A 26091-nucleotide genomic window follows, 5' to 3' on the forward strand; every position below is an offset into this window, starting at 1 on the left:
ATAGACCTTCACCAATATGATACTGATGTCATGAGTAATTTAATCCTGGACAATCCCTTTAACCTGGCCTGTAGTTATGGTTGGAAAAGGTGACAACCCTATCTGTTATCTGTATACATAAATGCGCTCTAATGTTATGTATCTAGCTGACTACATAATTGGAGGAAAAATATGTAAAAAAAAAAGTAAGCCTCTGTCGCCTCCTCGTCCCACATCTGAGCCCCCTGAGTAGTTAAGTCATGATCGTGGCTTATTCTTTTATTGGGATTAATTGCAGGACAAGATGTATTTTGGTCAGCCGGAGAGCGGACAAGAAGGTCTGCAGTTCTATGTTACACCCCCAGCTGAGCTGCTGCAAGATGTTCTGAAGGAGCATTACAATAACATTCCTTATATGGCCTCCATCACTAAGATGAAGAGACTGCCATCGGGACATTACTTGTGCTTGGAAAACTTTGAAGACGTTCTAGAAAGAAGGCAGGCAGCCAATGCCAAGGAAAGAGAGCGGGTGAGTGTGTTCTGCGTCACCCTGAAATCTTTATTTTATTTCAAAGAATCTTTCTTAGAAATAATGAAAATGAAATCTAATGTAGTGCTGAACAGGAAAGGGCTTCCTGCTGCTGTGGTTGGGTTGCTGAAGGTTATCTAGGCTTTGGACCTGACCTAGCATTGTTTAAAAGGGTTGTCCACTGAAAACTGTTCGTATTTTTTATTCAGTACTCTATAACTTTTAGTTAGCAATGCTCCACCGATGCCATCCTTTTAATCATTGCTCCTGACCGCCACCCCTCTGATCCTGTGCATGACACCGGAGAGCGTTTATGACCCGAGCTGTGAGTGATGGGGCCAACTGTTACATCACTGTCTAGTCCAGCTCTTCTCACTCATGACCCATGTGTAGACAGTTAGCTATTGAAGTGAGTGGTCTGTCAGCCCCACACACCACCATCTTGTGTCACCTGCCAACACCGTTCCAGACGTGGAGCTGCCTAGACCCAGTATAAGCTCCAAGTCTAAACCTGCAGCGGTTACGTGCCAACAACACTAATAGACCAAAAAGAACACAATCCATGAAGCAGAAAACATGCTCTTTATAGTGAACCATACACTAGGGCTACTTTCACACATCAGGTTTTCAGGAGTGGCTGATAAATGCAGAAGTGGTGCATATGTTTCTATTATACTTCTCCTCTGATTGTTCCACTCCTGGTTTTGGCTTACAAATACTGATGTAAAATACTGACCAAATACTTCTAGTGTGACGGCAGCCTGAGGCTAAATTCGGCTGATTTTCAAAAACCGGATCAGGCGAATGTTGCCGCCGGATCAGGTTTTTTTCCCATAGACTTGTATTAGTGCCAGATTGCATCGGATGACATTGTTTTTCGTACGGTTTTTGCTGGATCCGGCAAATCTGCCGCTTCCGGTTTCTTGAAAAAACGTCCATAGCAATGTTTTTTTGTCTCCGGCGCAAAAGTCTGAAGCGCCGGATCCGGCGCTTCCGGCTGTTTGCTAGCAAGGAAGCCTATGGGAGCCAGAAGGTGCCGGATCCGGAAAAAGGCGGATCCGGCGGCCTGATTGGTTTTTTAAACTGAGCATGCTCCAAATTTTTTTTATCCAATAATCTAGATAGGCTAGCCGGATCTGTAAAAAAAAAAACGGATCCGTCGCATCAGTTTTTCACAATCTGCGCCGGAACCAGTTTTTCCAACATTCGCTGGATTTAGCCTGACACTGAAAACCTGATGTGTGAAAGTAGCCTAAGTGGTACTCAGGGTCAATTCAACAGGACGCTCTCATGAATAGCAATGCAACAAGGGAAAAAGAGACCAAAAAGTCCAATAAAATAGAACACATTTTATTAACCCCTTCATGACCCAGCCTATTTTGACCTTAAAGACCTTGCCGTTTTTTGCAATTCTGACCAGTGTCCCTTTATGAGGTAATAACTCAGGAACGCTTCAACGGATCCTAGCAGTTCTGAGACTGTTTTTTCGTGACATATTGGGCTTCATGTTAGTGGTAAATTTAGGTCAATAAATTCTGCGTTTATTTGTGATAAAAACGGAAATTTGGCGAAAATTTTGAAAATTTCGCAATTTTCACATTTTGAATTTTTATTCTGTTAAACCAGAGAGTTATGTGACACAAAATAGTTAATAAATAACATTTCCCACATGTATACTTTACATCAGCACAATTTTGGAAACAAAATTTTTTTTTGCTAGGAAGTTATAAGGGTTAAAATTTGACCAGCGATTTCTCATTTTTATAACGAAATTTACAAGACCATTTTTTTTAGGGACCACCTAACATATGAAGTCAGTTTGAGGGGTCTATATGGCTGAAAATACCCAAAAGTGACACCATTATACAAACTGCACCCCTCAAGGTACTCAAAACCACATTCAAGAAGTTTATTAACCCTTCAGGTGCTTCACAGCAGCAGAAGCAACATGGAAGGAAAAAATGAACATTTAACTTTTTAGTCACAAAAATTATCTTTTAGCAACAATTTTTTATTTTCCCAATGGTAAAAGGAGAAACTGAACCACGAAAGTTGTTGTCCAATTTGCCCTGAGTAAGCTGATACCTCATATGTGGGGGTAAACCACTGTTTGGGCGCACGGCAGGGCTTGGAAGGGAAGGAGCGCCATTTGACTTTTTGAATGAAAAATTGGCTCCACTCTTTAGCGGACACCATGTCACGTTTGGAGAGCCCCTGTGTGCCTAAACATTGGAGCTCCCCCACAAGTGACCCCATTTTGGAAACTAGACCCCCCCAAGGAACTTATCTAGATGCATATTGAGCACTTTAAACCCCCAGGTGCTTCACAGAAGTTTATAACGCAGAGCCATGAAAATAAAAAATAATTTTTCTTTCCTCAAAAATGATTTTTTAGCCTGGAATTTCCTATTTTGCCAAGGGTAATAGGAGAAATTGGACCCCAAATGTTGTTGTCCAGTTTGTCCTGAGTACGCTGATACCCCATATGTGGGGGTAAACCACTGTTTGGGCGCACGGCAGGGCTCGGAAGGGAAGGCACGCCATTTGGCTTTTTAAATGGAAAATTAGCTCCAATCATTAGCGGACACCATGTCACGTTTGGAGAGCCCCTGTGTGCCTAAACATTGGAGATACCCCAGAAATGACCCCATTTTGGAAACTAGACCCCCAAAGGAACTAATCTAGATGTGTGGTGAGGACTTTGAACCCCCAAGTGCTTCACAGAAGTTTATAACGCAGAGCCATGAAAATAAAAAAATAAAAAATATTTTCTCAAAAATGATCTTTTAGCCTGCAATTTTTTATTTTCCCAAGGGTAACAGGAGAAATTTGACCCCAATATTTGTTGTCCAGTTTCTCCTGACTACGGTGATACCCCATATGTGGGGGTAAACTACTGTTTGGGCACATGCCGGGGCTTGGAATTGAAGTAGTGACGTTTTGAAATGCAGACTTTGATGAAATGGTCTGCGGGCGTCACGTTGCGTTTGCAGAGCCCCTGGTGTGCCTAAACAGTAGAAACCCCCCACAAGTGACCCCATTTTGGAAACTAGACCCCGAAAGGAACTTATCTAGATGTGTGGTGAGCACTTTGAACCCCCAAGTGCTTCATAGAAGTTTATAATGCAGAACCGTGAAAATAATAAATACGTTTTCTTTCCTCAAAAATAATTATTTAGCCCAGAATTTTTTCTTTTCCCAAGGGTTACAGGAGAAATTGGACCCCAAAAGTTGTTGTCCAGTTTCTCCTGAGTACGCTGATACCCCATGTGTGGAGGTAAACCACTGTTTGGGCACACGTCGGGGCTCAGAAGGGAAGTAGTGACTTTTGAAATGCAGACTTTGATGAAATGGTCTGCGGGCGTCACGTTGCGTTTGCAGAGCCTCTGGTGTGCCTAAACAGTAGAAACCCCCCACAAGTGACCCAATTTTAGAAACTAGACCCCCCAAGGAACTTATCTAGATATGTGGTGAGCACTTTGAACCCCCAAGTGCTTCACAGACGTTTACAACGCAGAGCCGTGAAAATAAAAAATCATTTTTCTTTCCTCAAAAATGATGTTTTAGCAAGCATTTTTTTATTTTCACAAGGGTAACAGGAGAAATTGGACCCCAGTAATTGTTGCGCAGTTTATCCTGAGTATGCTGGTACCCCATATGTGGGGGTAAACCACTGTTTGGGCACACGTCGGGGCTCGGAAGTGAGGGAGCACCATTTGACTTTTTGAATACGAGATTGGCTGTAATCAATCGTGGCGCCATGTTGCGTTTGGAGACCCCTGATGTGCCTAAACAGTGGTAACCCCTCAATTCTACCTCCAACACTAACCCCAACACACCCCTAACCCTAATCCCAACTGTAGCCATAACCCTAATCACACCCATAACCCCAACACACCCCTAACCACAACCCTAATTCCAACCCTAACCCTAAGGCTATGTGCCCACGTTGCGGATTCGTGTGAGATTTTTCAGCATCATTTTTGAAAAATCCGCGGGTAAAAGGCACTGTGTTTTACCTGCGGATTTTCCGTGGATTTCCAGTGTTTTTTGTGCGGATTTCACCTGCGGATTCCTATTGAGGAACAGGTGTAAAACGCTGCGGAATCCGCACAAAGAATTGACATGCTGCGGAAAATACAACGCAGCGTTTCCGCGCGGTATTTTCCGCACCATGGGCACAGCGGATTTGGTTTTCCATGGTACTGTAAACCTGATGGAACACTGCTGCGAATCCGCAGCGGCCAATCCGCTGCGGATCTGCAGCCAAATCCGCACCGTGTGCACATAGCCTAATTCTAAAGGTATGTGCACACGCTGCGGAAAACGGGGCGGATTCGCAGCAGTTTCCCATGAGTTTACAGTTCAATGTAAACCTATGGGAAACAAAAATCGCTGTACACATGCTGCGGAAAAACTGCACGGAAACGCAGCGGTTTACATTCCGCAGCATGTCACTTCTTTCTGCGGATTCCGCAGCGGTTTTACAACTGCTTAAATAGAAAATTGCAGTTGTAAAACCGCAGTGAAATGCGCAGAAAAAACGCGGTAAATCCGCCATAAATCCGCAGTGCTAAACCGCTGCGGATTTATCAAATCCGCAGCGGAAAAATCCGCAGAGGACCAGAATACGTGTGCACATACCATAACCCTAACCCTAGCCCTTCCCCTAACCCTAACTCTAACCCTATTCTAACATTAGTGGAAAAAAAAAATTCTTTATTTTTTTTATTGTCCCTACCTATGGGGGTGACAAAGGGGGGCGGTCATTTATTATTTTTTTTATTTTGATCACTGAGATAGATTATATCTCAGTGATCAAAATGTACTTTGGAACGAATCTGCCGGCCGGCAGATTCGGCGGGCGCACTGCGTATGCGCCCGCCATTTTGGAAGATGGCGGCGCCCAGGGAGAAGACGGACGGACCCCGGCAGGATCGGTAAGTATGATAGGGTGGGGGGGAGCACGGGGGAGGGGGGATCGGAGCATGGGGGGTGGATCGGAGCGCGGGAGGGGTGGAACGGAGCACGGGGGGGGTGCATTGGAGCATCGGGTGGTGGATCGGACTGCAGGGGGGGTGGATCGGAGTGCAGGGGGGGTGGATCGGAGTGCAGGGGGGGTGGTTGGAGCACGGGGGGAGCGGACAAGAGCACGGGGGGAGCGGAGCACAGGACGGAGGGGAGCCGGAGCAGTGTACCGGACAGATCGGGGGGCTGGGGGGGCGATCGGTGGGGTGGGGTGGGGGCACATTAGTATTTCCAGCCATGGCCGATGATATTTCAGCATCGGCCATGGCTGGATTGTAATATTTCACCAGTTATAATAGGTGAAATATTACAAATCGCTCTGATTGGCAGTTTCACTTTCAACAGCCAATCAGAGCGATCGTAGCCACGGGGGGGTGAAGCCACCCCCCCCTGGGCTAAACTACCACTCCCCCTGTCCCTGCAGATCGGGTGAAATGGGAGTTAACCCTTTCACCCGATCTGCAGGGACGCGATCTTTCCATGACGCCACATAGGCGTCATGGGTCGGATTGGCACCGACTTTCATGACGCCTACGTGGCGTCATGGGTCGGGAAGGGGTTAAAGACATATTAAAACCATCAACTCATAAATACACATACAATGCAAGATGACAAAGATAGGTAAGTTACAGGTGCTGTTAATTACACAAATTAGAGAAGCATCACATGATTTTTCGAACAGTGCCAATACTTTTGTCCACCCCCTTTTTTATGTTTGGTGTGGAATTATATCCAATTTGGCTTTAGGACAATTCTTTTTTGTGTTTTTTCATTTAAGACAAATTAAATGAAGATAATAATACCAAATAATTTGTGTTTGCAGTCATTTTCAGGAAGAAAATGAGTATTATCTGACAGAATTGCAGGGGTGTCAATACTTTTGGCCATGACTGTAGCAAAGTGGGCATCATATCCCTGTTAAAAAAAAAAAGAATTAAAATAATAGTTATATACTCACCTTCCGTCGGCCCCCGGATTCAGGCGAAGCGTTTACCGATGCTCCTCGCGACGCTCCGGTCCCAAGAGTGCATTGGGGTCTCGCGAGATGATGTAGCAGTCTTGCGAGACCGTACGTCATCATCTCGCGAGATCGCAATGCATGGAGCGGTCACCGAGGCGTCGCAGAGGAGCGGAAAAGGCCTGTTCTGGATCCGGGGGGGGAGACGGACGGTGAGTATATAACTATTTTTAATTTTTTTTTATTATTTTTAACATTAGATCTTTTTACTATTGATGCTGCATAGGCCGCATCAATAGTAAAAGGTTGGTCACACAGGGTTAATAGCAGCGTTAACGGACTGCGTTACACCGCGGCATAACGCGGTCCGTTAACGCTGCCATTAACCCTGTGTGAGCGCTGACTGGAGGGGAGTACGGAGCGGGCACTGACGGCTGGGGAGTAGGGAGGGACTAATTCTCGGCCGGACTGTGCCGCGACCAATCAGTGACGCGGGATTTCCGGGACAGATAGACAATTATATAGTAGATTATGGACCAGGCAGAGATGGGTACTTAACCTAATATTTCATAGCAAAGGACTGCTAGTCATGACTACATTGTCACTATCACATTTCATGCAATGAGATTATTTTGAGGTGTTTCCTATCCACTTTATATTTCTTTTTGCGGGGTTTGATACTGATGTCTTTCACCTTTGTTCCACATTTTTTATCTTTGTCATCTTGCATTGTATGTGTATTTATGAGTTGATGGCTTTAATATGTCTTTAATAAAAATGTTATATTTTATTGGACTTTTTGGTCCCTCTTTTTCCCTTGTTGCCACACTAATAGACCAGCAGGGAACCCCGGCATGGGTATGGAGGGGCTGTGAGTATATGGTTTTTAGTAAATAAAAAAATATATATATCTGTGGATAACCATTTAATGCTCCAAGCGAACAGCATCCTAGATCCTGATAAAGGTGATGAAACCTGGATTTAGGCCTGTGCACTTGGATGCTATCACACGAAACTGGTCTCAACATCAACTATGATGTTCCATGTTAGTAGAACGCCCTTGTAGGCTCAGTTTTTAATGTCTAACATGTATTTGCAGATCAGAAATATCAATAGCGGGTTTTCCAAATTGAAAACAATTGTGCCACTGATCCCCAAAGACAGAAAACCAAGTAAAGTGGACACATTAAAAGCAGCCACCGAATACATTAGACTTCTTCATGACATCTTGGAGGAAACTGGAGGCTTTGAGGTAAAGACTTGCACAGATTTAATTTTTTTGACCCATGTGTAAATCTGGCCATATATACATGGCATACATTTTAGCTGAATCCTTTGACTTTTTGGCTGAAACTGTCTGAATATACAATATGTAAAGGAGACGTCCTGACTCTCAAATGTCCGGGAAGAGAAGGATCGGGCAAATGGATTTCAAAATGGCCAATGTCTTTTGTTTTACTGGAGATAAGCCACCAGCAAAGGTATTTGGGTGTGGTCTACTCCTTGTTGCACCCATTTTCCATAAAGGAAAACTGAGTGTAAAACCTGATATGTGTTTTTTATTGTACCTCACCCCATCCATGGTGGCACCCTTGGAGCGGTCCTCTCATTACTAGACAGGAACCATGAGATGAAACCGTTTATTTTTTCCTGTTCAGCTGGATCGGTAATCCTGAGGAAGTAACTCCTCAAAATTGGCATTCACCTTTTTGGTCTGAAGGTTTCCTGGTACTTACTGATGGATTTGTGGTTTTTCCTGGATGGCCTTATCCTCTTCTGAGAGAATCCTGGTGCTGGTGTCACTTACTTTCCTGTTTACTTACTGAAGACTATTGCAAATTATGGAGTTTCCATGTCCCACATAGGAGAAGGGACTGTCAGTGAGCCCATCCAAGCCTACCCACAGCCTTTTTAGGCTGGAGAGGTCTAGGCTATTTGTATGTCTCAATTTGCACCATGTTACACACAGCAGGAGGTGAGCGCTCCAAGACAAATCATTCCAGATCTTCCTGCTCAGTATCTGAATGATCTTTACAGGTGTGTCAAATTATTGTTAAAAATTTTTTGGCCTGTGGAATTGCTGAACTCTGGATAGATACTAAGGAATCTGCAGCTAAGGTTTGGGGTGAGGAGTGTGCAGTTTGGAATAAAAATGTGGCTGTGGAGACATGGGGGGGTTGGCTTTCGCCCTGGGTCCGCTAGCCAAAACCGCATGGATCAGGGATCGTCCTGCCGAACACCCGCCCTCCCTTTAACGTGGGCATAACACTACTCGGACAACACAGAGTGAGGGTAAAACAGTGGCAATGCTTTATTGAATCACAAAGCAGGCAGAGAACGGGGACGTAAATGAAGGAAGTGGAGGCGGCGCGCGAAGGGCCTGAGTGACAGCTGGGAGGCGTTTGTGTCCGAGGGGATAAGACATGCCCCCGGACAAATTATAATAGCAAATAGTTCAGCATTGGCAGGGACCCCAACTAAAAGCCACCTTGACAGAATGCAGCATTAGTGCTGCACAAGGTGGCTCTTTTAGTTAAAAACGCCTGGGGGGGGTGACAGGTTCCCTTTAAAGTGGGGTTCCTTATTGCTTGGAAGTGAGAAGATGTTTCATGCACTACCTTGAAGCCACCAAAGAATTGGGAACTTCAGAAACTGTTTTTGTTCAATTTCAAGACTAAGATAAAGTACGTGGAGAAGGCAGGTCAGCGGTCTGGCCTCTAACTTACAGCTTGTGCTGAGGTGTGTCCAGCTTCTATCAGCTTCTGGTCAGGATCCAGCATAAGGTTCTTTCCAAGGGTGCCTGCTGATGTGGACAGGTCATTTTTATCTTTGTTTTCTTTTTTGTTTGTTTGTTTTTTTGTTTAAAAAAATGCACACTACGACCAGAACAACAGAAATGACGTGTATTATTGATTTTTTTTTTCCACTACGATCCATTTTGATTTCAATAGCGAAAAAATAAATTATAAGCGCTGAAAGAAATGACATCCTGTGTTTTGTTTGTTTTTGTTTTTTTTAAACAAAAAAAACTAAGACAAGTAGAAAAAGTACACCTCAAGTCTAAAACCGCACCATGTGAATGAGGTTTTAGAAATCTCAATAGTTCTGGTGTTCTTATAAAACGCTGCATTTGTTTTACGCAAGGCAAAAGTGCATCAAAAATATGATGTGTGAACAAACCCCTACAGAGCCCTCTGTAAAACCAGTTTTAGTATTCTGGTCACTGATGGCCACGGGTTAAATGGCTAGCATCAGTTATCGCTGATCAGGGCCATTGGAGTAAGACGTTATATAATTTTACCTAATACTCATGTGCCTGCTTTGTAATAGCAAAGCAGCTAAAAGTAATGACACAACTTTACGGAGCAGGGCATAAAGGATTCGAGCCCTTAAAAAGGGCGTTTATGGACCAGTACTTCTACAACTTGAGGCTTACCAGCTAACAATTCTAGTGGAATGAGTAGGCAGCAATGCACGCAATACTTTCTTCTTTAGATCTATGAAAACGGTGTAAACAGGCAAAGGAAGGACACGAGGCGCGCTGCAGACAACGGCCGGGTCACGTCACAGGATGCTCCGCCATGATTTTATGACGCCTGTGATAAAAAATGGCCATTGAATGATGCGCTCCTCACCTTTTCCCTTTGCCTGTTTACAAGCATGTAAATCAATAAGGTAGAAAGTATTGCATGTGACGCGTGCCGTCTATTCTATCCACTGCCAAAATCAGTTATGTTGTGGGAGGAAGAAGAAAAAATCCAGGAGACGTAATCTACGTGATTGTGTATATGCGACAGTTCTGCTTTAGGATATGTGCACACATTGCGGATTTGCTTTTGTAAAATTCTGTGCGGATTCTGTGTCTCTTGGCAGAAAACGCAGTTGAAATTTTGCACGGATTTTTATGTGGATTTGTAAGCTAAATAGAGATATATTACGGTATTTAAAAAAAATGTGATGTAATTTCCTTGTTCAACCTCTTCAGCCAGATACCCTCATTAATATGAAATAAAAACACACACACACACATAATTTAAATAAAGAGACACACCACACACAATTAACCCCTTAACCCCCAAGGGGGGGGTTGCACGTTATCGACCGGGCCAATTTATACAAATCTGACCACTGTCCCTTTATGAGGTTATAACTCTGGAACGCTTCAACGGATCCTGATGATTCTGACATTGTTTTCTCGTGACATATTGTACTTCATGATAGTGGTAAAATTTCTTTGATATTACCTGCGTTTATTTGTGAAAAAAAAAATGAAATTTGGCAAAAATTTGGAAAATTTCGCAATTTTCCAACTTTGAATTTTTTGCCCTTAACTCAGAGATATGTCACACAAAATACTTAACCCATTAGTTACCAATGTCCTTTTTTTGAGACGCCTAATCTTTAGCTTCTAGCAACTAAGATTTTATAATTTTTATAATTAGGTCCAATTTTCTGAGTTGTGTTTGTAAAATGAATGTTTTCAAAATAGGAAATCATATCATTGTCTTTTGTAATTGAATATTGGGACGCCCTTTTCTGAAAAATCCGTACTTGTAAAAATTTTAATTTGGCAAGTAATGGATTAATAAGTAACATTTCCCACAGGTCTACTTTACATCAGCACAATTTTGGAACCAAACATTTTTTTTGTTAGGGAGTTAAAGGGAAGGTGCCATAAAAAAAAAAAAAAAAATTCAGAAATTGTAAAAATGTAAAGAATTAATGATTACATTTTCTTAAAAAATATTATCATTTGTCTATAATTTAGTAAAATATGAAAAATAATTTGAAAAGTTTTGGAATTTCCACTTTTCAACACTAGGGGGAGCAGCTGCTGAAATTTCAGAAAAACCTAGTGTACAACTAGCTCACATTACTGCACTGCAGTAATTATGGGCGGAGTCTGCTGACGTGTGTGATGTCTCCTCTCCTCCCCTTCTGGGTGTTTGCTAAGGGATTAGAGAGGATGATATTCAGGAACCCAGTGAGCAGCCATTTTGTTGGTGACTGCAGAGTATGGCTGCCGTCACACTAGCAGTATGTGGTCAGTATTTTACCTCAGTATTTGTAAGCCAAAACCAGGAGAGGAACAATTAGGCCGGCGTCACACTTGCAAGTTTTACTGACGTAAGAGCGCAGAAACTACGTCCGTAAAACTCGCAAAAAATACGGCACAATTATTCTCTATGCCCCTGCTCCTATCTGCCGTATTTTACTGATCAATATTATATGGCTTTCTACGGCCGTAGAAAATCGCAGCATGCTGCGTTTGTCACCGTATTGCGCAAATAAAACGTCAATGAAAGTCTATGGAAGCCCCAAAAATACGGATTACACACGGACCAGCAGTGTGACTTGCGAGAAATACGCAGCGCTGTTAGAGAGAAAAGCCGGTAATTCATTGCGGTGTACAGTAAAATCACACTGACAGCTTACAATAGAATAGGTATAATAAATGTGTACACATAGAATATATATATATATATATATATATATATATATATATATATATCAGTGAGACACATATATGTATATATATTAATATTTCTTCCAGCGCTAGACAGCTTTAAAGCCGGTAATTCAATTACCGGCTTTTGCTTTCTCCATCCTAAAACCCGACATGATATGAGACATGGTTTACATACAGTAAACCATCTCATATCACCATTTTTTTTGCATATTCCACACTACTAATGTTAGTTGTGTGTCTATGCAAAATTTGGCCGTTCTAGCTAGTAAATTAATGGGTTAAATGGCGGAAAAAATTGGCGTGGGCTCCCGCACAATTTTCTCCGCCAGAGTAGTAAAGCCAGTGACTGAGGGCAGATATTAATAGCCTGGAGAGGGTCCACGGTTATTGCCCCCCCCCCCTCCCCCCTGGCTAAAAACATCTGCCCCCAGCCACCCCAGAAAGGGCACATCTGGAAGATGCGCCTATTCTGGCACTTGGCCACTCTCTTCCCATTCCCGTGTAGCGGTGGGATATGGGGTAATAAAGGGTTAATGCCACCTTGCTATTGTAAGGTGACATTAAGCCAAATTAATAATACCTATCCATTATTAATCCAATACTAGTAAAGGGTAAAAAAAAAAAACACACACACATTATTAAAAATTAATTTATTGAAACAATCACAAAGGCTGTTGTATTAATTTATTCTACTCTCAATCCACTCACTGAAGACCCTCGATCTGTAAATAAAAAAAAAAAAAAATTAACCAACAATATACATACCTTCCAAGGATCTGGCACGTCCAACGATGTAGATCCATCTGAAGGGGTTAAAATATTTTGCAGACACGAGCTCCGCTAATGCAGGATGCTCATTTCTGCAAAACCCCGGCGTATGAAGCTAAATATAGGTCAATAATCTATATTTAGCTTCATTTGTGGTGAGGCGCCCTCTGCTGGCTGTTCCTAGATCGTGGGAACTTTCCTAGAAAGCTCCCTTGCTCGAGTTCATATGAGGACAACCAGCAGAGGGCGCCCTCTTATGATCTCGAGACACTATCACACAGGAGAGGATTAGATACATCGCTCAGCACAGTATAGTGATAGATGCAGGGTCTGATGTCCTGTGAGGAGCTGCAGTGAGAGGTCGTGCAGCACAGAGATTCTCCCCATCCCCCTCTGTTACCTCGTGCGACGGTTGCGTCATGTTTTGGTGGACCGCCGCCACAATAAAAGTTACATGTAACGTTTGTGCGTCGAGTCCACCATTTTCAACCGCACATGCACGGCAGAAACTCCGCCCCATCCTCCCCAGACCTTACAATGGGGCAGCGGAAGCGTCGTAAGACTTCTTCCGCTGCCCACGTCGGACATTTCTTTCACAGCATGCGTCGGTACGACGCACTGCGAAAGGCCCGTACCGATGCTAGTGTGAAAGCAGCCTTATACTGACAAGTCTACGGTCACCGAGGATGGCAGGCAGCATGGATTCTGGGAGATATGTGGTGGAGGGAGCAGGGTGACAGCAGCACAGAGTATTTCAGGAGAGCAGTGTGCTGGTCTATAGGGGCCCCCTGTTTGGTGCGCGGAGCAGCCAGGGATTGTACATAGGGCGCTGTCTTTTATACACATGGATGGACCATCTACTTGTTTGCTCCACAGAAATCCAGGAAACATTTCTGCAGATTGATGGCCTGGTCTGATCCAGACTTTGCATACAGACCCCATTCCCCTCCTCAGATCCTGTCTTCTCCATCCTGTCCTGGCAATATGTGAAAGCGAGGGGACAGGCGCAGTCTGGGGTGACGCTGGGTAGAAAATGTAGCCATATAGTAACAATAAAAATGAGACCCCTCTCTTCAGCTACCTCACCAGCCCTCCCCTGACTACACCTAACTGGAGGTCATGCTGTCCCCTCTATTACCCCAGACCCGCGTGCAGGTGCTCAGCCAGAACCACCATAGAATGGGTCCGCTTTCTGAAGATAATACTGCCATAGTGTTCTCACATAATACCGCCATATAGATCACACACAATACTATCAAATAGATCACACAATACTGTCATACAGTTCTCACATAATACCACCATGTAGATCACACATAATACCGCCAGTGTTCTCACATACCGCCATATAGATCACACATAATACCGCCAGTGTTCTCACATACCGCCATATAGATCACACAATACTGCCATAGTGTTCTCACATACCGCCATATAGATCACACATAATACTGCCATAGTGTTCTCACATAATACCGCCATATAGATCACACATAATGCTGCCAGTGTTCTCACACAATACCGCCATATAGATCACACACAATACCACCATATAATTCTCACAATACTGATCAACCATAATACCACCATACAGATCACATAATACCGTCATATAGATCTCACATAATGCCATAATACAGCATGACGCCCGCAGCTCCTGTTATCGCACGCATTGAGTTGTGTGTGCAATGGGGAAAGATATGCAGGGGGGAGAGGAGTGCATAGAAGTGGATTAGATACACGGTTCACCAGACAGTATCACACAGGAGAGGATTAGATACACGGTTCACCAGACAGTATCACACAGGAGAGGATTAGATACACGGCTCAGCATAATATCACACAGTATAGGATTAGATGCATGGCTCAGCAGTCAGTATTTCACAGGATAAGGCTATGTGCACACGTCAGGATTTTTTCCTGACTTAATCCTGAGAATTCTGCCAGAAATCCGCATGCTTTTTTTGCGCTGATTTCTCGCGGAATTTGCGTGTTTTTTGCACGTATTTTTTGCGTATTTTTTGCGGTTTTTTTTTTTTCCCCCATCCCCCTCTGTTACCTCTCTGCAGCTCCTGATAAGAGAACATCAGACCGCAGCACTTCACCCTCTCTAGCGATTCTAGAGATTCAGCCACACACCAGGCAGCAGAGGACAGGGAACGGCCGCTGAGTGTGAAGGGGAGACAGATGGAGCTGCCCCTCCAACAGCACGGCTCTGTTACAGTGGAGCTCACAGTCAGGTACACTCCACTGTAGGCTGAAGCAAGATGGCGCCGATCTCCTGCCTCTGCTGTGATGTGGAGACAGCCCAGGGGGCGTGGCCACATCAGAGCAGAGCAGACAATGCTAGCTATGGGGTCGCCTTCCGACTACAGCTGTCTGTGTCCAGGGCAGCCGTATGTGAAGACTGTAAGTGTCGTGCAGCTACACTTACAGTCCTGCAAATGAAAATGGCGGCGCCCAATGGCAGATAAAAAATGAATAAAAAAAAAACAATAAATACTATGCACTTGAAAATAACTTATAAAAATAAGGAATTAAAGAGGTTTTTTTTTTTTTTACAATATTAAAACGCGGCACCTTCCCTTTAAAGGTTAAAAGTTGACCAGCAATTTCTCATTTTTACAACACCATTTTTTTTCAGGACCACATCACATTTTAGGTCATTTTGAGGGGTCTATATGATAGAAAATAGCCAAGTGTGACAACATTCTAAAAACTGCACCCCTCAAGGTGCTCAAAACCACATTCAAGAAGTTTATTAACCATTCAGGTGTTTCACAGGAATTTTTTGGAATATTTAAAAAAAAAAAACGAACATTTAACTTTTTTTCACAAAAAATTTACTTTAGCTCCAATTTGTTTTTTACCAAGGGTAACAGGAGAAAATGGACCCCAAAAGTTGTTGTACAATTTGTCTTGAGTACGCTGATACCCCATATGTGGGGGTAAACCGCTGTTTGGGCGCATGGCAGAGCTCGGAAGGGAAGGAGCGTCGTTTGACTTTTCAATGCAAAATTGACTGGAATTGAGAAAGGACATGTTGCGTTTGGAGAGCCCCTGAATTGCCTAAACCTTAAAACTACCCACAAGTGACACTATTTTGGAAAGTAAACCCCCTAAGGAACTTATATAGATGTGTTGTGAGAGCTTTGAACCCCCAAATGTTTCACTACAGTTTATAACGCAGAGCCGTGAAAATAAAAATACTTTTTTTTTTATTTTTCACAAAAATTATTTTTCAGCCCTCAGTTTTGTATTTTCCCAAGGGTAACATGAGAAATGGGACCCCAAAAGTTGTTGTCCAATTTGTCCTGAGTCCTTTAGCTAGCCCTAAAGATAGAAAAATAAAGCCTACCTTGCCTCAGAGAAATTCCCCAAAGGAAAAGGCAGCCCCCCACATATAATGACTGTGAGTAAAGATGAAAATTACAAACACAGAGATGAAATAGATTTAGCAAAGTGAGGCCCGACTTACTGAACAGACAGAGGATAGGAAAGGTAGCTTTGCGGTCAGCACAAAAAACTACAAAAAAGACCACGCAGAGGGCGCAAAAAGACCCTCCGCACCGACTCACGGTGCGGAGGCGCTCCCTCTGCATCCCAGAGCTTCCAGCAAGCAAGACAACAATCAAAATAGCAAGCTGGACAGAAAAATAGCAAACCAGAGAAAAACAAGCAGGAACTTAGCTTCTGCTGGGAAGACAGGTCACAAGAACGATCCAGGAGTGAACTAGACCAATACTGGAACATTGACAGGTGGCATGGAGCAATGATCTAGGTGGAGCTAAATAGAGCAGCCAGCTAACGAATTAACCTCGTCACCTGTGGAAGGAACCTCAGAAGCCGCAGCCCCACTCACAACCACCAGAGGAAGCCCATGGACAGAACCAGCCGAAGTACCATTCATGACCACAGGAGGGAGCTTGACAACAGAATTCACAACAGTACCCCCCCCCCTTGAGGAGGGGTCACCGAACCCTCACCAGAGCCCCCAGGCCGACCAGGACGAGCCAAATGAAAGGCACGAACCAGATCGGCAGCATGAACATCCGAGGCAAAGACCCAGGAATTATCTTCCTGACCATAACCCTTCCATTTGACCAGGTACTGGAGTTTCCGTCTTGAAATACGAGAATCCAAAATCTTCTCCACCACATACTCCAACTCCCCCTCAACCAACACCGGGGCAGGAGGATCAACGGATGGAACCACAGGCACCACGTATCTCCACAACAATGACCTATGGAATACATTATGGATGGCAAAAGAAGCTGGAAGGGTCAAACGAAACGACACAGGATTGAGAACCTCAGAAATCTTATACGGACCAATGAAACGAGGCTTAAACTTAGGAGAGGAAACCTTCATAGGAACATAACGAGACGACAACCAAACCAAATCCCCAACACGAAGTTGGGGACCCACACAGCGCCGGCGGTTAGCGAAACGTTGAGCCTTCTCCTGGGACAATGTCAAATTGTCCACTACATGAGTCCAAATCTGCTGCAACCTATCCACCACAGTATCTACACCAGGACAGCCCGAAGACTCAACCTGCCCTGAAGAGAAACGAGGATGGAAACCATAATTGCAGAAAAACGGCGAAACCAAAGTAGCCGAGCTGGCCCGATTATTAAGGGCGAACTCAGCCAAAGGCAAAAAGGACACCCAATCATCCTGATCAGCAGAAACAAAGCATCTCAGATATGTTTCCAAAGTTTGATTAGTTCGTTCGGTTTGGCCATTTGTCTGAGGATGGAAAGCCGAGGAAAAAGACAAATCAATGCCCATCCTAGCACAAAAGGCTCGCCAAAACCTCGAAACCAACTGGGAACCTCTGTCCGAAACGATGTTCTCCGGAATGCCATGTAAACGAACCACATGCTGGAAAAACAATGGCACCAAATCAGAGGAGGAAGGCAATTTAGACAAGGGTACCAAATGGACCATCTTAGAGAAGCGATCACAAACCACCCAAATGACCGACATCTTTTGAGAGACAGGGAGATCCGAAATAAAATCCATAGAGATATGCGTCCAGGGCCTCTTCGGGACCGGCAAGGGCAAAAGCAACCCACTGGCACGAGAACAGCAGGGCTTAGCCCGAGCACAAGTCCCACAGGACTGCACAAAAGAACGCACATCCCGCGACAAAGACGGCCACCAAAAGGATCTAGCCACCAAATCTCTAGTACCAAAGATTCCAGGATGACCAACCAACACCGAACAATGAACCTCAGAGATAACTCTACTAGTCCATTTATCAGGGACAAACAGTTTCTCCACTGGGCAACGGTCAGGTCTATCAGCCTGAAATTTTTGCAGCACCCGCCGCAAATCAGGGGAGATGGCAGACAAAATTACCCCCTCTTTGAGAATACCCGCCGACTCAGGAACACCCGGAGAGTCGGGCACAAAACTCCTTGACAGGGCATCAGCCTTCACATTCTTAGAGCCTGGAAGGTACGAAACCATAAAATCAAAACGGGAGAAAAATAGCGACCAACGAGCCTGTCTAGGATTCAACCGTTTGGCAGACTCGAGATAAGTCAAATTCTTGTGATCCGTCAAGACCACCACGCGATGCTTGGCTCCTTCAAGCCAATGACGCCACTCCTCGAATGCCCACTTCATGGCCAACAACTCTCGATTGCCAACATCATAATTGCGCTCAGCAGGTGAAAACTTTCTAGAAAAGAAGGCACATGGTTTCATCACCAAGCCATCAGAACTTCTTTGCGACAAAACAGCCCCTGCTCCAATCTCAGAAGCATCAACCTCGACCTGAAACGGAAGCGAAACATCTGGCTGGCACAACACAGGGGCAGAAGAAAAATGTCGCTTCAACTCCTGAAAAGTTTCCACAGCCGCAGAAGACCAATTGACTACATCAGCACCCTTCTTGGTCAAATCAGTCAACGGTTTAGCAACACTAGAAAAATTACTGATGAAGCGACGATAAAAATTAGCAAAGCCCAGGAACTTTTGCAGACTCTTCAGAGATGTCGGCTGAGTCCAATCATAAATGGCCTGGACTTTAACAGGGTCCATCTCGATAGTAGAAGGGGAAAAAATGAAACCCAAAAATGAAACCTTCTGAACCCCAAAGAGACACTTTGACCCCTTCACAAACAAAGAATTCACACGAAGGACCTGGAACACCATTCTGACCTGCTTCACGTGAGACTCCCAATCATCCGAGAAGACCAAAATATCATCCAAATATACAATCAGGAATTTATCCAGGTACTCTCGGAAGATGTCATGCATAAAGGACTGAAATACTGATGAAGCATTGGAAAGCCCGAATGGCATAACCAGGTACTCAAAATGGCCCTCGGGTGTATTAAATGCTGTTTTCCATTCATCGCCCTGTTTAATACGAACAAGATTATACGCACCACGAAGATCTATCTTGGTGAACCAACTAGCCCCCTTAATCCGAGCAAATAAATCAGACAGCAGCGGCAAAGGGTACTGAAATTTGACTGTGATCTTAAGAAGGTGGTAATCAATACAAGGTCTCAAAGAACCATCCTTCTTGGCCACAAAAAAGAACCCTGCTCCCAATGGTGACGACGACGGGTGAATATGACCCTTCTCCAAGGATTCCTTTACATAACTCCGCATAGCGGCTTGCTCTGGCACAGATAAATTGAACAGTCAGCCCTTAGGAAACTTACTACCAGGAATCAAATTGATAGCACAATCGCAATCCCTATGAGGAGGTAGGGCACTGGATTTGGGCTCATCAAATACATCCCGGTAATCCGACAAAAACTCCGGGACTTCAGAAGGGGTGGATGACGAAATAGACAAAAATGGAACATCACCATGTACTCCCTGCCAACCCCAGCTGGACACAGACATAGATTTCCAATCCAATACTGGATTATGGACCTGTAGCCATGGCAACCCCAAAACGACCACATCATGCAGATTATGCAACACCAAAAAGCGAATATCCTCCTGATGTGCAGGAGCCATGCACATGGTCAATTGGGTCCAGTACTGAGGCTTATTCTTGGCCAAAGGCGTAGCATCAATTCCTCTCAATGGAATAGGATACTGCAAGGGCTCCAAGAAAAAACCACAGCGCCTAGCAAACTCCAAGTCCATCAAATTCAGGGCAGCGCCTGAATCCACAAATGCCATAACAGAATAGGATGAAAAAGAGCAGATCAGAGTAACGGACAAAAGAAATTTCGACTGTACCGTACCAATGGTGGCAGACCTAGCGAAACGCTTAGTGCGCTCAGGACAATCGGAGATAGCATGAGTGGAATCACCACAGTAAAAACACAGCCCATTCCGACGTCTGTGTTCTTGCCGTTCAGCTCTGGTCAAAGTCCTATCACATTGCATAGGCTCTGGTCTATGCTCAGATAATACCGCCAAATGGTGCACAGCTTTACGCTCACGTAAGCGTCGATCGATCTGAATGGCCAAAGACATAGACTCATTCAGACCAGCAGGCATGGGAAATCCCACCATGACATCCTTAAGGGCTTCAGAGAGACCCTTTCTGAAAATTGCTGCCAAGGCACATTCATTCCACTGAGTGAGTACAGACCACTTCCTAAACTTCTGACAGTACACCTCCGCTTCATCCTGACCCTGACACAGAGCCAGCAAGATTTTCTCTGCCTGATCCACTGAATTAGGTTCATCATAAAGCAATCCGAGCGCCAGAAAAAACGCATCAACATCACGCAATGCCGGATCTCCTGGCGCAAGGGAAAATGCCCAGTCTTGAGGGTCGCCACGTAACAAAGAAATAATGATTTTCACTTGTTGAACAGGGTCACCTGAGGAGCAAGGTTTCAAAGCAAGAAACAATTTGCAATTATTTTTGAAATTCAGAAACTTAGATCTATCACCAAAAAACAAATCAGGAATTGGAATCCTAGGCTCTAACATTGGATTCTGAACCACAAAATCTTGAATGTTTTGTACCCTTGCAGTGAGATTATCCATACAAGAGGACAGACCTTGAATGTCCATATCTACACCTGTGTCCTGAACCACCCAGAGGTAAAGGGGAAAAGAGAGACAAAACACACTGCAAAGAAAAAAAAAATGGTCTCAGAACTTCTCTTATCCCTCTATTGAGATGCATTAGTACTTTGGGCCACCTGTACTGTTATGACCTGGTGGTCAGGACAATAATGGACCTGGTGGTTAAGAGCACACGGAATGACCTGATGGTTACTAATAATATAGGACGAGCTCTGAGACGTGGGAACTCTGCTGACCGCAATCCCTAATCCTATCACACACACTAGAAATAGCCGTGGATTGCTCCTAACGCTCCCTATGCAACTCGACACAGCCTAAGGAACTAGCTAGCCCTAAAGATAGAAAAATAAAGCCTACCTTGCCTCAGAGAAATTCCCCAAAGGAAAAGGCAGCCCCCCACATATAATGACTGTGAGTAAAGATGAAAATACAAACACAGAGATGAAATAGATTTAGCAAAGTGAGGCCCGACTTACTGAACAGACAGAGGATAGGAAAGGTAGCTTTGCGGTCAGCACAAAAAACTACAAAAAGACCACGCAGAGGGCGCAAAAAGACCCTCCGCACCAACTCACGGTGCGGAGGCGCTCCCTCTGCGTCCCAGAGCTTCCAGCAAGCAAGACAACAATCAAAATAGCAAGCTGGACAGAAAAATAGCAAACCAGAGAAAAACAAGCAGGAACTTCGCTTCTGCTGGGAAGACAGGTCACAAGAACGATCCAGGAGTGAACTAGACCAATACTGGAACATTGACAGGTGGCATGGAGCAATGATCTAGGTGGAGTTAAATAGAGCAGCCAGCTAACGAATTAACCTCGTCACCTGTGGAAGGAACCTCAGAAGCCGCAGCCCCACTCACAACCACCAGAGGAAGCCCATGGACAGAACCAGCCGAAGTACCATTCATGACCACAGGAGGGAGCTTGACAACAGAATTCACAACAGATACCCCATATATTAGGGTAAACCCTTGTTTGGGCGCATGTGAGAGCTCGGAAGGGAAGGAGCACTGTTTTACTTTTTCAACGCAGAATTGGCTGGAATTGAGATCGGATGCCATGTTGCGTTTGGAGAGCCCTTGATGTGCCTAAACAGTGGAAGCTCCCAATTCTAACTGAAACCCTAATCCAAACACACCCCTAACCCTAATCTCAACAGTAACCCTAACCACACCCCTAACCCTGACACACCCCTAACTCTAATCCCAACTCTACCCATAACCCTAACCACATCCCTAAACCTCACACACCCCTAACCCTAATCCCAACCGTAAATGTAACCCTAACTTTAGCCCCAACCCTAATCCTTGCCCCAAACCTAACCCTTACTCTAACCCTAGCCCCAACCCAAACCCTAGCCCCAACCCTAACCCTAGCCCCCAACCCTAGCCCTAATGGGAAAATGGAAATAAATACATTTTTTTTTATTTTATTATTTTCCCTAACTAAGGGGGTGATGAAGGGGGGTTTTATTTACTTTTATAGCTGTTTTTTGTGTTAGGCAGCTGTCACACACTAAAATACGCTTTTTATTGCAAAATATTGTTTTTGCCTCCACATTTTGAGAGCTACGGTATAATTTTTCCATATTTTGGTCCACAGAGTCATGTGAGGCCTTGTTTTTTGTGGGACGAGTTGATGTTTTTATTGATACCATTTTCGGGCATGTGACATTTTTTGATCGCTTTTAATTCCAATTTATGTGAGGCAGAATGACCAAAAACCAGCTATTCATGAATTTATTTTTTTTTTTGGGGGGGGGGGGCCTTTATACTGTTCCACGTTTGGTAAAATTGATAAAGCAGTTTTGTTCGTCGGGATAGTATGATTACAGCGTTACCTCATAGAAAATGTAATTATTTTTGCATCCCTTTATTCTGAGGACTATAACTTTTATTTTTTCGTTGATGACGCTGTTTGGCAGCTCGTTTTTTGCAGGACAAGATGAAGTTTTCAGCGGTACCATGGTTATTTATATCCGTATTTTTGATCGTGTGTTATTCCACTTTTTGTTTGGCGAGATGATAATAAAGCATTGTTTTTTTTGCCTCGTTTTTTTTTTTTTTTTTAACGGTGTTCACTGAATGGGTTAACTAGCGGGACAAATAGGTCGGGTCATTACGGACGCGGCGATACTAAATATGTGTACTTTTATTTTTTTGGTTTTGTTTTTAGATAAAGAAATATATTTATGAGAACAATTTTTTTTTGTATTTATTTAGTAATTTTTCTTATTTTATATATGTGAATATTTTTTTTTTTTTACTTTATAACATTGCCCCAGGGGGGCATCATGTTATAGGGTCAGATCGCTGATCTGACACTTTGCAGAGCACTGTGTCAGATCAGCGATCTGACAGGCAGTGCAGAGATCCTTGCAAGCCGCCTCGCTGCAGGACCCAGGAGCCCCGCGGTCATATTGGATCCGGGGCCTGCAGGGAGGAGGAGGTAGGAGACCATCAGAGCAACGCGATCACATCGCGTTGCTCCGAGGGTCTCAGGGAAGCACGCAGGGAGCCCCCTCCCTGCGCGATGCTACCCTATGCCGCTGGAACGCTGCGATCATGTTTGATTGCAGTATGCCAGGGGTTAATGTGCCAGGAGCAGTCCGTGACCGCTCCTGGCACATAGTGCTGGATTTCAGCTGCGATAGTCAGCTGACACCCGGCCACGATCAGCCGCGCTCCTTCCCTTGAGCGCGGCTGTTCGCATATGACGTACTATCCCGTCACTGGGAATTAAGTCCCAGGTCACCTCAACGGGATAGTACGTCATATGGGATTAAGGGGTTAAATAAATATATACACACACACACACATATACAGTCACAAGCCTATTTAGGCGCATTAACATAATTAACCTACATATGCTGTAACAAAACAGCAACTGTTCTGCTACGTCCCCACGGTCAGTAATCGGCAGTGCTTTGGACGCAGTTGATTCCGCATGTGTTCATTGAACCATGCGGATTCACAGCGCCCTATACATTGGATGTGTGATATTTAACTTGTGGAGACTGAGCGTCTCCACAAGATAAATAGACATGCGGTCTGGAAAGATGCGACGCATGTCTGTCTCCGCAGGGCAGCCACGGGTGCTGGTGCATGCATAGTGGGCATGGGATTTCTTGAAATCCCACCTACTATGCTGTAACATGTGGCCACTGTGGATTTACGCAGCGTCCAACCCGCAGCGTTTACTGACTGTGGGAAGATACCCTCAGAAATCTGCGTGAAATGCATTATCCATTTATTTAAAAAATAAATAAAAATTGTGTGGGCTCCCGCATAATTTTATTACCGTAACTAGCAGAGGGAAAGCCAATGGCTGAGGGCTGATGTTAATATTCTGGGAAGGAGCCAATAGCCACAAAGGTTCGCAGGCTATTGATATCATCTCACAGCTGTTTGCTTAGACTTTACTGGCTAGTTTACAGGGGAACCCAGAAAAAAATTGACATGGCATCCCCCTATAAAATCGAACCAGCAAAGGCTAGGCATGCAGCTGCGGGCCAGCGATTAATAGCCTGGGAAGGGGCCGTGTATTGGCAACCCCCTAAAACATCAGCTCTCAGCCGCCCCAGAAATCGCGCATCTTTATAGATGCACCAATTCTGGCACTTAGCCTCACTCTTCCCACTTGCCCTGTAGCAGTGGCAAGTGGGGTAATATTGGGGTTGATGTCACCTTTGTATTGTCTGGTGACATCAATCCCATGGCTTAGTAATGGAGAAGCGTCAATAAGACACCTATCCATTACTAGTTACTGTATATGGTAAATAAAGACACAGCCAGACTAAAGTCCTTTAATTGAAATAATAACACAGCCTCTTATTGAATCTTAATTTACCATACTTACTGCATCGCCGCCTAATCCCCTAATCCCTCAATCTCCTACAATAAAAATAAAATAATAAACCAACATAAATACTCCCTGTCCGCCGTAGTCCATTTACTGAGTGTTCCACGATGATTTCGCGTGTAGAACAGTCACATCGGGAGATGTGACCGCTCTACCTGGCCTCCGGCGATACACTGACTGGAGCTAATCGCTCCCGCAGTGTATCACTGAGAGTTCACCGGAGTTCATGCTCTCACTTACGGCACCGCTACGTGAGAATTTTCTCACGCAGCGGTGCCACAAGTGACAACATGAACACCGGTGAACTTTCAAGGCGGCACAGTGATACACTATAGTAGGGAGTACCTCCAGTCACTATCGCTGGAGGCCGGGTAGAGCGGTAACATCTCCTGATGTGACTGTTCTACATGTGAGATCGTCGTGAGACACTCGTTATTAAATGGACTACAGCTGACAGGGAGTATATGGTGGTTTATTATTATTTTATTTTTGTTGCAGGAGAACGAGGGCGTCGGGGATAGGTGTTTCGTGAGTATGTATTGTGTATGTAATTGTCAATGTTTTTCTTTTTTTGTTTTTTTTACAGTTGAACACAGTTGTCGGATGATGGGACTACTGTCCCATCATCGTCTCGTCCTGTTACTGTTAAATGTGACAGCAGACATTGCCGGATGGGAGTAGTCCCATCAGACGATGATTAACATTGCTTGAGCTACCCTTGCAGATTTTATGCAATTCCGCGCCGAAAAAATGCTGCAGATCTGCAAATAAATCTGCAATGTGGGCACATAGTCTACAACAGTAAGGGTATCAGCTGCAGCAAGCCTACTCTTCCGGACATGCTAGGAGTGGTAGTTTTTCAACAGCTGGAGGACCACGGGATGGAACCACTGGCTGAGACAGCCTTTGAAGCAAGCAAATGGCGGCTCTTTTCTGTCTAGCACATTTTGTATATGTTAGTATGATAATAGTTGCACAGTGCTTCTCTGTTCTCCTCTACCGTTTTTAGAAAGTTGACGATGTTCCTGACGTAGAAAGTCCTGAGCCGTACATTGGGCCATTCCCCCTGAGGCCAGGCTTCATGAGCGCCGTATCTGCCGGACTCCATGTGAAACCTCTTGGAGATATTCAAGCAGGAATGCCGTTCATGGTGAAGACTGAAGACCCCACGGGTTTATGGAGGGCCTCAGGCATGTTTCCTGGCTGTCTGGGCATCTTACAAATTCAGAAGGATGGCAAACTGGTAAAATAAAATGTTCCTTGTTGATAAGTAACCCAATACCTGTTCTATTTATTTTAATATTTCGAGTATTCAGCCTGAACAAAATCAAAGGTGAAATCTTCTCGTGTGTTTTTTTTTTTTTTTTAATTTAAGATTGCTCTAATTATTTCTCATTCACTTAATGACTGGATGAAATTATTCTATTATTTATCTATTTCCTTTTTTCCTTATCAGGCATTTCAGAGCAGTTGTTAA

General features: G+C 44.3%; 1 protein-coding gene across 1 annotated transcript; it reads left to right on the forward strand.

Annotated features, from left to right (window-relative positions):
• The first annotated feature begins 283 nt into the window (after window positions 1-283).
• Window positions 284-26091, forward strand: FIGLA (folliculogenesis specific bHLH transcription factor). The gene is made up of 4 exons (XM_069762426.1): window positions 284-508; window positions 7594-7746; window positions 25624-25857; window positions 26071-26091. Exons 1-4 carry the CDS (start codon window positions 284-286, stop codon window positions 26089-26091), a joined length of 633 nt encoding a protein of 210 aa, XP_069618527.1.

The sequence above is a fragment of the Ranitomeya imitator genome, chromosome 4 (genome assembly GCF_032444005.1).
Source record: "Ranitomeya imitator isolate aRanImi1 chromosome 4, aRanImi1.pri, whole genome shotgun sequence".
In the NCBI taxonomy this organism is placed as follows: domain Eukaryota; kingdom Metazoa; phylum Chordata; class Amphibia; order Anura; family Dendrobatidae; genus Ranitomeya; species Ranitomeya imitator.

Bases quoted from the DNA above. Each gene is read 5' to 3' on its own strand.
- FIGLA (XM_069762426.1), top strand. From the start codon at position 284: ATGTATTTTGGTCAGCCGGAGAGCGGACAAGAAGGTCTGCAGTTCTAT. The intron at 509-7,593 runs GTGAGTGTGTTC...ATGTATTTGCAG, and splicing joins ATGCCAAGGAAAGAGAGCGG to ATCAGAAATATCAATAGCGG. The intron at 7,747-25,623 runs GTAAAGACTTGC...TACCGTTTTTAG, and splicing joins AGGAAACTGGAGGCTTTGAG to AAAGTTGACGATGTTCCTGA.